The sequence below is a fragment of the Eriocheir sinensis genome, chromosome 39, assembly GCF_024679095.1.
Source record: "Eriocheir sinensis breed Jianghai 21 chromosome 39, ASM2467909v1, whole genome shotgun sequence".
Taxonomy (NCBI): Eukaryota; Metazoa; Arthropoda; class Malacostraca; order Decapoda; family Varunidae; genus Eriocheir; species Eriocheir sinensis.
Window position 1 is genome coordinate 11,717,751 of NC_066547.1, and position 15,495 is coordinate 11,733,245.

General features: G+C 41.0%; 2 protein-coding genes across 5 annotated transcripts in view; one reads left to right on the plus strand and one right to left on the minus strand.

Annotated features, from left to right (window-relative positions):
- Positions 1-15,267, plus strand: part of LOC127008998 (DNA-directed RNA polymerase III subunit RPC2-like) — a 27,998-nt gene extending 12,731 nt beyond the window's left edge. The window contains exons 2-9 of one of the 3 annotated variants that reach the window (XR_007761500.1): positions 569-723; positions 1,376-1,548; positions 1,649-1,779; positions 2,248-4,692; positions 5,349-5,578; positions 7,916-8,153; positions 14,804-14,880; positions 15,122-15,190. Coding sequence is in view for 2 of the 3 variants with exons in the window: in XM_050881571.1 (XP_050737528.1) it covers positions 569-723; positions 1,376-1,548; positions 1,649-1,779; positions 2,248-4,692; positions 5,349-5,578; positions 7,916-8,135 (3,354 nt within the window). In the remaining variant the exon portion in view is untranslated. Of the gene's footprint in view, positions 1-568; positions 724-1,375; positions 1,549-1,648; positions 1,780-2,247; positions 4,693-5,348; positions 5,579-7,915; positions 9,772-14,803; positions 14,881-15,121 lie in introns of those variants that run through there. The other 2 variants (XM_050881571.1, XM_050881570.1) reach the window with 2 other exon arrangements.
- Positions 12,190-15,495, minus strand: part of LOC127008997 (E3 ubiquitin-protein ligase Ubr3-like) — a 144,613-nt gene continuing 141,307 nt past the window's right edge. For both annotated transcript variants that reach the window (XM_050881569.1, XM_050881568.1), the window contains exons 31-32: positions 15,094-15,365; positions 12,190-14,899 (exon numbers count right to left, since the gene is read on the minus strand). In XM_050881569.1, coding sequence (XP_050737526.1) covers positions 14,782-14,899; positions 15,094-15,365 — 390 coding nt within the window. In that variant the 3' untranslated portion in view covers positions 12,190-14,781. The remainder of the gene's footprint in view (positions 14,900-15,093; positions 15,366-15,495) is intronic.

Here is a 15,495-nt window from a genome sequence, read left to right on the forward strand (position 1 = left end):
TCGCAGCCCATTACATTTGGCTGAATTTACCATTCCGTCACTTATAAATGCTTTAATTATCCATATCTTGTTTAATGAAACAGTAAATTGAGACAAGGCTTGAAATATGCCATATCAGACTATCATCCTTACCCGGCGTTCTGTTGGTCGTTCCCGAAAAACGATAGGCCCATAGACCCTTAGACTTTGCTGGCAATAGTTTACCAGTTCGACCAGTTAAGACTTCAGACGACTGCAGGCTTCTTTAGCACCCCAACCCAGTCCAAAAAAGGCTGAGTAGTTATGGTGCTTGGCTCACAACAAAGAGGTTGTGTGTTTAATTCCAGTCCAGGGTGGCTTCTTGGTAAGTGAGGTAGCACTCCCTTGTAACCCTAGTAGAGCTATGTGGTTTAAGTTACCTAGCTCGGGGGATTCTTTTTAGGATCAAGACTATCCAAAGTACATATGTCAAGCTTACCAAGTTGTTGAACCTCCACCGTAATCAATTTTCCTAAGTATTATAGCCATACTTATAACAAGGCTATTCATTATCTGAACTTGTAAGAGTATTTACTTTTCATGACTTCAGGACAAATGGAAGCTTGTGCCAGCATTCCTGCGCGTGAAGGGCTTGGTGAAGCAGCATATAGACTCCTTCAACTACTTCATCAATGTGGACATCAAGAACATTGTCAAGATCAACAGCAAGGTGACCAGCGATGTTGATCCTCTCTTCTATGTCAAGTGAGTTCCCTCAAATTTCATCAACATGGCTAGACATTACAGAAGCTTTCATGTCATTGGCAACCCATTTGGATTATTTGTTATCCTTTGGTATGCATTTAAGGTATACAAATCTAGTAAGCCACTGTGTTGTCTGCTGGCTTCAGGTGTGATTTGGCAGTAAAAAAAAGACAAAATTCTTGCAAAATTTCCCCTAGTCATGCTGGTTTTTGTTCTAGTGGCGCCCAAAGTTCAAGGTGTTTCCCAAATCCTTACTGAGGTGTTGTGCTCCCCTGCAAGACATTCCCCCTGTCTTAGCTGGGATGTCACGGAAAGAAACAAAAGGATGGCAGATGATGCAGGGACTATCTTTTGCTTTGTATACTTTAAATACACACAGAAGGATACAAGTAGATATCTTCTTAATCATTATGATACATAACCTTTTTTTTGAGGGAAATTTATATTACCATAGACTTAAAATTAGTAATAATCTTTACAGTTTTTATCACACTATCTTGTTAGACACTGGGTTCATAGTTGGGGAAGTCATATGTTAGACTTCTCATTTGCTTTGAGGCTTCTGGCATTCTTAGTTGCATGAATGAGAGCTAGATTCAGCTGGATGGGGGAGGTCCTGTCTCCATATGTTATGAAGTGTGTGGTGTTCTAGGTACATGGATGTTCGTGTGGGCAAGCCAAGCATAGAGGAAGGCATGAACATCTCCAATGAGACGGCTCCACATGAATGTCGGCTGCGGGACATCACCTACTCAGCACCAGTGATGGTGGACGTGGAGTACATGAGAGGCGATCACCGCATCTTCAGACGGGATATTCCTATCGGTATGGTGGGATGGTCGAGAAAAATGTCCTTAATGGCTTGTGTACATTGCCAGAGTTTTGTTTTGTTTGTGCTTTTGTGGCATAATATCACTCTTTTCAGGACGAATGCCCATCATGTTGAGATCATCTAACTGTGTGTTGTCGGAGTGTGGGAGTCATGCTGAGCTGGCCAAGCACAATGAGTGTCCCCATGACCCGGGTGGATACTTCATCATCAAGGGACAGGAGAAGGTAAACTTCATGATGTCATTCATAAGTGTGAGCTAGAGATGTAAATTTGTGGGAAAACAAAACAATACATGGCTTTAATGTAAATCACAAATCAGGAAGACAGAATTGATCTCATGAGAATTTGAAGTGAATCTTTAAGACTAACTTGAATAACATCACTGTTGATGTAATTCTTTATGTTCCACACTTGGTGACAGATAGATATAGAATGATATCTCTTTTATCTATAATATAATTATACAGTAAAAGTGTGGTAGAAGCAGTGGCACATCTCTCTATTTTCTCTTTCTTTATATTTCATTATGGTCACCAATTTTCTGAATACTTTTCTCATCGCTTAACATGTATTTCTTAAGATTTTTTGGTTTATCTATTTCATTTATTCCACTTGTTCTAGATTCTTATTTTATTTTTAGGTATCAATTTCTTTAAGTTTGGGAACTGATTTAAGATTTTTGTTATTTTCAGGTCATCCTCATACAGGAGCAGTTGTCCAAGAACCGAATGATAGTTGAGGAGGACAAGAAAGGTGGCCTGACCTGCCAGGTGACGTCATCCACACATGAAAAGAAGTCCCGCACCAACGTGACCTTCAAGAATGGCAAATACTACCTTAAGCACAATGCACTCACTGATGATGTACCAGTGGCAATTGTCCTCAAGGCCATGGGGGTTGCCAGTGACCAGGAAATTATGCAGATGATAGGGACAGAGGACCACATCATGACCTCTTTTGCTGCCTCACTTGAGGAGTGTGCAAGGCTGAACATCTACACACAGACTCAGGCTCTTAAGTACATTGGGAATAAAATCCGTCAGAAGCGCTTCTTTGACCGTGGTCCCAAAAAGACCCCGGTGGACGAGGCAAGGGACTTTCTGGCTACCACTGTCCTGGCCCATGTCCCTGTTGAGAAGTTCAATTTTAAAATGAAGTCTGTTTATCTATCGCTGATGGTCAGGCGCGTGATAGAGGCCCAGGGAGACACAAGGACTATTGATGATAGGGATTATTATGGCAACAAGAGGCTGGAATTGGCTGGTTCATTAATCTCCTTGTTGTTTGAGGACTTGTTCAAAAAGTTCAACACTGATTTAAAAAAACGGGCAGACCTGGTGCTAGGCAAAAAGGGTAAAGTGGCCCAGTTTGATGCAGTTCAGTACATTCAGTCAAGCCAAGATGTGATAACCAATGGGCTGGAGGTTGCCATATCAACAGGGAACTGGACTATAAAGCGTTTCAAAATGGAGAGGCAAGGTGTAACGCAGGTGCTTGCCCGCCTCTCCTACATCTCTGCCCTTGGTATGATGACCCGTGTCAACTCACAGTTTGAAAAGACACGGAAAGTCAGTGGTCCAAGGTCACTGCAGCCTTCCCAGTGGGGTATGGTGTGCCCGTCAGACACCCCTGAGGGCGAGTCATGTGGCTTGGTGAAGAACCTTGCCCTCATGACACACATCACAACAGAAGTGAACCCTGAACCCATCATTGAGTTAGCCTTCAACTGCGGTGTGGAAGACATCAATCTACTGTCTGGTGAGGAGCTCTCCAACCATGACGTGTTCCTTGTATTCCTCAATGGTAACATAATTGGAGTGACACGAGACTACCGAAGGGTCGTGCAAGTATTCAGAGCAATGCGTCGCAGCAACATCATCAGTGGGTTTGTCTCCATTTACACCCACCATAAGCACCGTTGTGTCTACATCAGCTCTGATGGCGGCCGGCTCTGTCGCCCTTACATCATTGTGGAGAGTGGTCGGCCAGCTGTCTCTGAGGCTCACATCAAGAAGCTTACAAGGGGCCTCATGACTTTTGAGAATTTTCTCCATGAGGGGCTGGTGGAGTACCTTGATGTCAATGAGGAAAATGACTCCAGTATTGCCATGTATGAACACGAGATATCTCTGAAAACCACCCACATGGAGATTGAGCCATTCACCATCCTGGGTGTGTGTGCAGGACTCATCCCGTACCCTCACCACAACCAGAGTCCTCGCAACACCTATCAGTGTGCTATGGGGAAGCAGGCCATGGGCACCATTGGTTACAACCAGAGGAATAGGATTGATACCTTGTTATATAATCTTGTGTATCCACACAAACCTCTAGTCAAGACAAGAACCATTGAACTCATCAACTTTGAGAGTCTGCCAGCTGGACACAATGCCATGGTGGCTGTCATGAGCTACTCTGGCTATGACATAGAGGATGCCATCATCATAAACAAGGCCTCACTCGACAGGGGTTATGGCCGCTGCCTCGTTTACCGGAATGCCAAGTGCACGGTGAAGCGGTATGCCAACCAGACGTCTGATCGTGTTCAAGGACCTCTGATGCAGGTTTTGGAGGGTGGCAAGCAAAAGCCCATCTGGAAACATGATGCCCTGGACAGTGACGGCTTAGCAGCTGTAGGGACGCCTGTGCTGCCTCGTCAAGTCCTGATCAACAAGCAGATGCCCACCGTGACTCAGCTGTCATACACAGAGGACAAGAACGCCCAGCCAGGTGCCTTCCGAGAAACTCCAGTGGGACACAAGGGACCTGGCACTGTGTATGTGGAGAAAGTTATGCTCTCCTCAGATCCTGATGAATTCAATCTGATCAAGATCCTCCTGAGACAGACTCGCAGACCAGAAATAGGAGATAAATTTTCCTCTCGTCATGGACAGAAGGGGGTTACGGGCCTTATTGTACAGCAGGAAGACTTGCCTTTCTCTGACCAAGGCCTCTACCCAGACATGATCATGAATCCCCATGGCTTTCCCTCACGCATGACTGTTGGGAAGCTCATGGAGCTTCTGGGAAGCAAGGCAGCAGCCCTAGAAGGAAGGTTCAATTATGGAACAGCATTTGGTGGCACACCAGTGAAGGAGATCATGGAGGACTTAGTCAAACATGGCTTTAATTATCAGGTGTGTAAACTGTCATATACATCGTATGTGGTAGGAATGGTGAATTGAAAATTTGTCTTTCAAATATAATATGTCATTTAGCAATTCACAAAACAAATATTCAATGTTACTTATGGTAAAAATCATCATTTTTAAGTTAATACAGCATTGTATGAATGAACTGTCTTATTGAAGGGTGGTAGGGCTTCTTAAAAGCTTTACAGTCAGCAAGTATGTGCACATCTGGTGACTACAAAGGTGGAAGTGTTTGAATAAGCTTTAGGTAAGATGCACCACCCACAGGAGATTAACTATGAGTTGCATTTAGGCAAAGAGATTGTATCATCAGGTTTGTAGGAATGTAAAATGCCCTCTTTCTTATCATCTTGCCTTTCCCTTTGACCTTAGGTCATCACTCTGAGATGTTTTTAAGCCTTCACCATCCTAATACAGTATCTATATACCATGGTATTAAAAACCTTATACAATATGCTATACAATAACATCTCTTCCTATACTGCCAATTAGTGATCACTTGATAAGAGTTATATTTAGGTGGTAGTGGGTACTGAAAGCACCTCAGTTATCCTTCCATGTCTTATGTAACCACTTCTGCTTGGTGTTTGAATATCACTCCATGTAAACATGAGGCCTGACTTTCCCACTGACACTTCCAGGGTAAGGACATACTATACAGCGGAACGACGGGTGAGGCGCTTACGGGCTACATCTTCTTTGGGCCAGTGTACTACCAGAAACTAAAGCACATGGTAATGGACAAGATGCATGCCCGGTCCAGGGGGCCCCGTGCTGTGCTGACTCGCCAGCCCACAGAGGGTCGTGCCAGGGATGGAGGACTCAGGCTTGGTGAGATGGAGCGTGACTGTCTCATTGGGCACGGTGCTAGGTGAGTCACAATGTGAGGACGGTAACTTTAGTTGGTAGCATTATGCATTTACTCAAAACTTTTTGCTTTGAATCGGCAGTTTCATGATTTTTTACCTCAACATGCACACTTTTCCAACTTTGTGGGTGGTACTTACATAGCACCTTATTTTAATTTTATTATTATTATTATTTTTTTTTTTACATGTCAGCCTATAGTGCCAGTAGGCTTTCTTGAGGGCCTGGATGGTATTCGGCCCCAGCCTGTCATGGCACAGGCAAGTGTTTTATAGTGGCGCCATCTTTTCTTGGCTCATGCTGCCCCCCGGAGCTGGTTCTTGATTCACTTGGACGGTTTCCTGTAGAATCCGGGTTGATGGGTGGTCTTCAGGATGGTATGTGGGTAGTCTTAAGCCACTTGGCAGTGACTGAAAAATCCCAGGTGGTAGCAGCGGATTCAAACCTGCGTCGTCCATCACTCTGTGATTGCGGGGCCCGCACGCTATCCACTCAGCCACCACCTACCCACAAATACACTTCAATTGCTCATATATACCCTTTTTGTTGCTTTAGCATGCCTTTATCTGAGATACTCCACTGCGGACAACAGTTTCCTAATAACTCAGGCCAGTGCATCCACACTTTCATTCCCAAGTCACTCGACGCCAATGGGGGACTTTCAAAGCTACTTGTGCAGATGGCAGCACTGTCATCTGTTCTTCTGCCTGGCACACATGAGAGGGTACAAAACCTCTAAACTCTTATTTTCTTATCTGTAAAGCTTTGAGGAGTACCATAATATTGCATTCAAATAATTCAAGCAAGTCCTTAAAAATGACTGAGAAGAAAGTATCACTAACCTTGTTGGTTCTTGCAAAATCAAGCCATAGTAGGGACAACCTGCTGTCCTTTTATCAAGTTGATGCAAAGGTGACTGAAATCAGGCTTCCTATCATCCTAATACACAATTATTGGCTGCCCACAAAACCCACAGAAGCTGGTTTAAGGTAACCCTTATCCGAAGTGTTATGATTAACGTCAATCAGGGCTGTGCCGCGCATATACCATTTTTCCCATAGAACCTGTATTCCTACTACATGAATTCCTACTACACGAGCTCATTTGCCCCTATATAGTTGGGCTATACAAAGCCCAGCAATATTCTCTCCTGCCTGGCACTCACCCATGTACACACACTCAAATAAGTAGTTACATATTCACCATGATACAAACTGACACCAAGGACGAAGCCATTGATAACATGCTACTCATATTTGTATCACTGCGTGTGTTGGGTGTGGCCTCACTTGCTTAAATCAAGTGAGCGGGACTCGTAAATGAAGCAGAATTTGAGCTGGCACAGTAACGCTTCGTGAAACACACAGGTGGAGTCTTAATCGAAGTGACTTGATCTGTGTTGTATGTAGCACTATGATATTGTCGTGTTTGGGTGATTGCTTTAACACTTCACACACAAGTGAATAGTTAAAATTTCGTCCATTTAGGAGACAATACGATAAACACCTTGCGTTAATGTTAGACATTTGCTATAGAAGCATCATATATATTACACATGGGTAGAAAAACAGCACAGGCATGGTTGCTTTTATTGTATTTGAATGCTTTTGGCAATGCTTTTAGCACTGCAATTTGAAGTTGTTGTTTCTTTCAGATCCCCACAGCTTGTTCATGAGAGAAAAGACACGTTCAGTGGAAGCATTAGTTCCAGGATGGCACATTATGAACTGAACTATATCTTACATGCGTTGATGGTTGACGTTTTTATCTTTGACGTGGGGGAATATTTCTGCCCACCGCTGTTACGTATAATATATGAACATTGTTTTATAATTTGTAAATGTAAAGTTTAAACAAGTAGCACTCAAATCACTCCATTAATATTATGGTGATATATGGTATCTCAGTGTCTCCCTTCCTCTCTATCCCTCCCTTACGTGGGTCCTGTCCTGCTCCCCCCAGCGGAGCGGAGGTGGTGGGGATGATCGCACTTTTACCAACCCTGCCGAGATTACCAGGTTGCTCAGTGTGAAACACGTCGGACCCCACTTTAGCGATACTTTTTTGAGTGTGTGTACATTTATGTGTAACCCACTCCTTAAACCATGTGTTTCATGAATACCTCCTTTCAGTCCTTAGTGGCCTACTTTTATATCTAACATTTTAAAGTGAGTCCTTTTCAAATAGCTGGTTTATTAAGTCCTTTGCCATCAATAGATGGGAAGGGAAGGAGGAGGAAAATCATAATATAGAACAGGATGGTAATACATAGAGAGGAGGAGGAAGAGAAAGATGAGGATAGTTGCAATAATGGTATTCTTACCATCCTTTACACCCACAGTATGCTGTTGTTGGAGCGCCTCATGATCTCTTCAGACGCCTTTGATGTGGATGTCTGCAACTCTTGTGGTCTGCTTGGCTATTCTGGCTGGTGCCATTATTGCCGCTCCTCAGCCAATGTTTCCTCCATACGCATCCCTTATGCCTGCAAGCTTCTCTTCCAAGAGCTGCAGTCCATGAACATTGTGCCGCGCTTAAGACTAGAAAATTATTGTGCGTAGCAGCGAAGGAGTGTATAGGTAAGTTAATCTAATTTTTTTTAAACTAATGTGGTGTTCTGGGTACAGTAGAGTATCTGTACATAACAGTAGAGATCTTAGAAGTTAGGTTGATGGATAAAAGTGTATCCCAACTCAAACTCAGAGAATTTTTGTATGGAACAGTCAGGCTGTGCAAGAAATTTGAGTTGTTTTATTCACTGATTTCTTATATAGAGTAGGAAAGTTACAACTTATGGGACTTTTGACCACCCGTACTTATGACCATAAACATGGCGACTTATTTCCCCAATGGGGAATTTTCCAAACTCTGTCCATGAAGGAGCAGCACTGTGCCATCCAGTCCCATGGCATGAGGGAAATGAAAATACAACACCTCTGATTGCCTCTCTAAAAGTGCTGTGATATAAAGTATTACAATATTTTATTTAAGTAGTTAACCTTGCTTTATATTTAACAAAATATCTTAGTAGCTTAGCCTCAGCCCTTTTAGAAAAGCAAATGAGAAGTATTGCTTTTCCATCATCTCACTGAGGGGCCAGACACAGTGCTTCCCCTACAGATATTCAGCTTAGGGCATCCACCATTGCTGGGTGGCAATGCTGTACAGGCACATGTATGATCATTACTGTCCTGGTTGTAATGTAACCTAGTTGTAAATAGAGGACACTCAGTATTTTGCTAGGCTTTTTGTACTGTTTTATATTTACATAGGCCAGGTGTAGGCTGTGTATTACTATTCAGTATAATATGGCAGGTGCCCAACTATGTACCCTTCTTGGCACAGGTTCCTATGGAACCTAATATGCACATTTCTTAAATGCGAAGGTTTCTGTTGCTGTTTAGAGGATTGGCTGTGGATTTAAAAATAAGAAGCTTTTCTTCTCATAATTCACAATGTAACATGATTTTATTATAGACAGCTTTTATACAGATTACAACAAATAATATACAAACGTAAGAACTCATAATTTAAAACTCTACATAACAAATATAACAAATAGGAAGTAGTACATACAAAACTATTCACAATAATAAATAATACAATGGTTGTAGAGTGATGAGTAGTAGGAGTGTTATGCCACTTGGGAATAAAACCCTGGCAGAGAATTTACAGATGAAAGCAGCAGCCAAGTGAATGAAGTACAAGCACAGATTGAGCTTAAGGACACATTGTACTTTCTGCAGAGCCATTCAGCAAATCTAATACAGTAAAGTATGTTTTAGCAGCATTGTCTCACCTCTATAAAGAATGGTGAATTCCTTTATAGTTAGGGTAGGGGTGTCTTAGTAATCTCGCCACCAAAGAGCAAGATAACTTGTTTACTGTACTAGATTGCTAAAATTCACTGTCAAATATAATAAGGTGTCCTTAAGCTCCCTTCCACAACCTTGCCCATACAGTGTCCACCTTTCCAAGAGGTACAGCTTATTGCACATGCATTGTTAGGGTTTTCCCCAGCCCTGTTTGGCTCTGCGCACACTTGGCAAATACTGATGAAGCTGCGCAGCAAGGAACCATACCAACTTCTTGACAATCTATTAATAATATACTCCACACATCTGTACATTCATACAAATATTCTCCGAGTTTAAGAAATTACATTTTCTTGAGAAAAAATAAATGTACTTTGTATAATGTAACATTAATCGGTAATCTTTCGTGGAGTTTTCTTTCTGAAGCAGCTGTTGAAAACTGTAGTCTTATGGTCACCATCAGTGCAGTCATTCCATTACACAATGGATTTTATAACCCAACACTGGGATAAAGTCTCAAAGAAAGCTACCACTAAATGATGAACATCATATTATGCAACTCCTGGTTTCTAGCTGCTTCACAAAATAATGTAATTACCAATGAATAAGTTTTGGTTAAGTATAAAAGTTTACAACACAGCCAAGATACCTCCATCAGCCTGCAGGAACATGTCTAAACTTTATATGCACTGTAGACCTCAATTTCCCATTACAATTTCCTGTATTTTTGGATTTCCTAGACAAAATCTGGGTAAGTGAAGATCCACAACACCGGCAGGGCTGTGGGAGGGGGGAAGGCATGCAGTTAGCACGAAAATATTGATTCAGAATTTAACAGATAGAAGACTCAGTTAGAGGAGGGGAGTTGATGAGATGAAAAGCCTTTGACTTTACTTTGTCCAAAAGGACTGTGTGTGGAGCCCCCCCCCACACGAGATGCATATTCCATACAAGGACAGACAAGGCCCGTGTATATGGACAGCATCTGTGAGTGGGGAAACTGGCTGAGATGATACAGAATGCCTAACCTCAAGGAAATTGATTTAGCAAGAGAGGAGGTATGAGGTTTCTAGTTAAGGATAGACCAACGATGTTTAGTGTAGAAGAATAGGGCAGCTTAGTGTTATCAAAGATGGCCACCGAGAGCGAAATTCATTTCTAATGTTCAATGTTGGGAAAGAAAGCAATGGTATCTGTGCCATTCTGTGGGATGACACTGAAAGGCTGAAAGTGGTAGTACTTCATGTGATAAGCAGCACGTAATGACTACTGACTCCCCAACAAGGTACCTTGGTGCCGGCGTGGTGTTGTGAGCTCTCAGTCTATCAAGCTGTCTGGGCTGATCGGTGCATGTGCAAGCTGTCCAGGTTATGTTTTAAAACATTTCATTCACTGCATCAGGTCCTTTAATAGCTTATTATAAGCTTACCTATTTTATTATAATCTTCCTTCAGTTTCCTCAGAGTTCAAGGTGAAAGGCCCTATTTGTCACCTAAAAATAGGCACAAATCCATTGCACCTGACAAAATCAGAAGAGAACTCTGAGGAGAGAGAAGGAAAATCATATGATAAAATAGGCTAACTTAGTATAAGCCATTAAAAGACTTGATGCAGTGAATGAAATGTGTTTGTAACTAAAACCTGGACAGCTAGTGCATGTGCAGATCAGTACAGACAGCTCATGATATCACACTGGTACTTGGGGTGTCACAAACTATTGACGCCTTGGTGCCAGTAGCAGTGTCGGGTGGCTCCCGACACTCACTGCCGGTGATCATGGCTTCACTAACTAAAGAAATGGTCTACTATGGTATGCTGGCTTAGTGGGGTATGGCTCATGTATCTTTAAGTACAATAACTCATTCAGGAACACAACTGTGGCCCAGACTTTTTAGATTTCACACCTCTCCCTCTGTTCATAATTTCTTACCCAGTTCTTCCTTTACATCCCACATACAATCCTTAGCATGCTCATTTCTGTTGCTCTCACCCTTCATCTTTCTTGCTACAAAGAATTATGGATCCTCTAGCTGTATCTAGATTATCTGCTTGAAATTAGTCGGTGGCTTCTCAGCATTAGCAGTTTCTCTTCCTTATGCTACTCTATTTTTCACCTAGATATAGCATCTTTGTAACAAACAAATCCAAGGAACTCCTTCACCACTTATGAATATGTATATTTTACAGAATTTTTCCTTCCCTTTCTACTTTAACTTTATTCTTCCTTATATCAACTTTCATACCTCTGTGATCACATATCTATTTGAAACTTCATATGCTTATGTAGACATGGTTCTACTAAAAGAAGTTCCCTGCATAAGTTATATTTGAGATGTTCTAATGGTTTTCATTACCTGATATCTTAATCCCTCTCTCTATCATCCTGGTCTTCACCTCCCTCCTCACTCAATCTGTGTGGATGGTGAACAACCATGGGACATTACACACCTATGCCCAACACTAGTTTCAATTTGAAACAAACGACTGAGACTTCCACTGAATTTTACACACGCTGAGCTACCATCTAAAAGATTTTACTTCCAAAAACATTCCTTTCAATTTACACACACTAGTTTTGATAATTTTTCCCTATAAACTATGTGCCATCTTCCCTCCTTTAGATTTATTAATGCCTGGAATTAACTTATTAATTCAGTAATAAAACTGATCACCATCACCAGTCGCCTCACTTCTTGCAAGGGCAAGGAGAGTGGAATAAGTCATTTAACCATTCTGTTCAAGGCAAATAATACTTGAAGGGATCCTAATCCCTAACATCAATCTTTTGTATCATAAGAGAGATGTCTCTCAAGTTCATATCACCACAGTAATATTAACAATACAAAACTGCTCATATGCTGTTTCTCTTCAGATTTTAGCAGAGACCACTGTTTTGGTGTACACTGAGTGCATTATGCCTAAGCACTGTGAATTTCTTAATGAAACAAACAAACAAATACTTGTGTAACAGTAGATAATGAAAATGGAGGAAAATTCACGTTTTAACACAAAAAGAGTAATGATCACTCGGTCACCTTTTTAACATTACAACTGATAAGCATAATATTTGTCCGATAATAATAATAATAAAAAGAAAAAAAAATGCAAAAGATACCTGTATAACTTATGCCCATGGAGGGATTCACATTGACCTTATGAAATATTACCTGAATGAAAGTTTAGCACATGAGTTGTGTGGATACAGTGTTGTTGGCCTGATACTATCTTTTGTGTGTGTGTGTGTGTTATGCACCTGTACGGGTGCCCTGTGCATCATTAATCCAGATCCAGAGTGTGTGTGTGTGTGTGATCACATGCTAGACTTGAGATAGCCAGCCAGTACCCTCCCTGAATGAGCTTGGAGCTCAGGAGATGGATCACTGTATGTGTGTATTTGAAGGGCAGTAAATGAGTCTGAAAAAAAAAAGCTTCTGAGAGTCCACAGCTGGCACAATTATGAAGACTAATAATGTGCTAAACTTACATAAATTCAAAATGAAGACTTACTTCAGATCTTTGAATACTTAAAGATAAATCCTCACAACCAGTTACTGAAGAGAAAAAAGTCTTCCACAGTTTTTACATTATTTTTTTCTTTAGCTTGTTAATGAAGCTGCTTGAAGGGTGAACAACATTACAGCATCTGCCATGTCAATGCACCACACAGACATTTCTCTCAAAGACTTGTGATATTGATGTAAATATTGGCTCCATTGTGTGTGAAAAATAGAAGGCAGGGACTTCAGTCAATTCAAACCATTTAAAACTGACAGTTGAAAAATAAATATCATGTTGAATACTTTCCTTAGTCACAATATAGTACAGTACTAGACCGTAGGAAAAATATACATAAAATCAATATACAAAGTTAACAGTCCATTCCATTTTAAAATGTACATGTAGGCATATATTTGCTATTTATAAATATATAAGCACAGATTTTACTAAAAGTGTGGGGATGACCACTAGTATGCAGGACAACTCTTAGATTCAGCACATCTGATGAGCCAACAACAAATAAATTAAATAGTACTCAAGAAGTCATGCAAGTGAATTCTTTTTTAATCAGCAGCCTTTTGACTATAAAATTTTATGCCATTAATGTTCTTGTCATAATACTGTGACTATATTAACAGTGTATTATAAGTAAGTTGGCTAAAATATACACTGAAAACCATGTAATGGTTTCCTCTTAACAATGTATAGGAAAGATCAGCTTTCTACAGAATATACTTAAATGTTACTTGAGCTCTCATGAGAAGTAATAGACTTACAACAGTGAATCTCTTTGGCCATGTTGAGGTGGGTCACATTCAACACTTAGGTGACCCAGACCCCAACACAGCACTGCCACCGCCTCGTTCACTCACTGTGGGCTGAAACTTTGGAAAGGTTTCCAATGAAAACTTGCATAACAAAAGCACCGACTTCTGTAACCAAACCTTTGAATTCAAACAGGGTGTTAGCATCACTCTTTAGTAAACTATTGTCTAAATGGTAGCTTTACTTAAAATGCCCCAAAATGGCTATTTCAATAAATGCCCAAAAGGCATACCTGCATTAACAATGTTGCTTGATTAACTTGAATATTATAAAGCTCTAAAGAAATCACTTGAATAAATGGTGTTAAACTTTTTTCACAAAGAACATTCAAACAAGAATGAAAGTTCGTTGCAAGTTGCTACGAGGGGCGGCCAAACCACCAATGCTGCAGACGTTGAGGGCAACAATAGAGTGCCCTCTAGACTTGACACACAACAGTTGACAGGAATATCACAATGGCTGGTTACAAGCAAGGATGCAGGTTTGCATAACTCAAGACAGCACATAACCTGTCAACTATCAAACAGAATCTTAAGAAAGCACATCATATAATCACTATAGACATTCTAATTATGAACAAATACAATCATTGTAAATGCAAAGAATAGTTTACTCCAAGAAACACTGGCAACCAAGTTCTGTTTAGATGGACTGATTAAAACTGTTCCTGATCTCCAGGCCCAGAATTATACCTGCCAACCCTCTGAAGCACTATTGGTAACATGTGAAGTCACTACTGATGTGTGAAGCTGCCAAGTTCATTTCAACCTGGTCACTGGGCCTAAAGACAGAAATAAATAAATACTGGACTTTGCTTACAAGCTTACATGGCATTAAACCTTTTCTCTTAACATGGAAAATGCATAAGTTATGATCTGTGATGTGCTGTGGACAAAACAGAGTAGAGGCCAAGTTTTCCAGAGTATCAGTTTGTTGCTTTATGACTCAAACTGATTCCACTGATATAAAAGTAATGTACACTTCATTCTCGTAGGAAAATGTAGACTTTTACTTCAATGTAACCTCAAGAACACAGGGCTATTCTTTGCATTTACAATGATTCGAGTCCTCAAAGGATATCTCTGTGCCAGATCCATCTTCGGTTGGTGTGATTGAAGGAGTGTGAGAGCCACTGCTGCTCCAGCAAGCGGTAGCGGTCCTCGCTCAGGTACAGCGGCTTTCCTCGTCTGTGAATGAAAATAGCAAATTACTCTAAGCTCATTACTATCTTTTTCATGAAAAGCCATTATCATAGGAGTATTTTAGTACATTAAGATTGAGTAACTAACCAAACTCATCTGAAATATAATGTTATGAGGCCTTTAAGAACATTGGGTTTGTAAACTTTTGTGGAGATAGAAATGCCCCTACAGCTACTTACTTAAGCTCTCTGTCCTCTTCCCCAAAAGAATCGAGATGAATGCATCCCCAGAGGCAGACCCTGGGCCCCCGAATCACTATGACAGTGGAGGCATTCACCACCAAGAATATTGCAGTGCCAGCACCACAGTCAATAGCATGTTGTACACATTCACACACATCCTGTTGCTTGCAGCACGACTCCCTCAGACATACAATGGTGCCACACAGAAGGCATACGCTGGGGTCCTTGGGTACACTGTTGCACTGAGAGCACTGTCTCCTGTGGTAGTACTGAAAATGCAACATTTCTTAGATTAGTTCAAAAGATTTTTAAGATAGGCAGTACTTGGGTTATAGGAGCCTAGTCAACAACAATCTTCAAATAAAGCTCTAATAAATCTAATGTCTATTGTCTAAAACC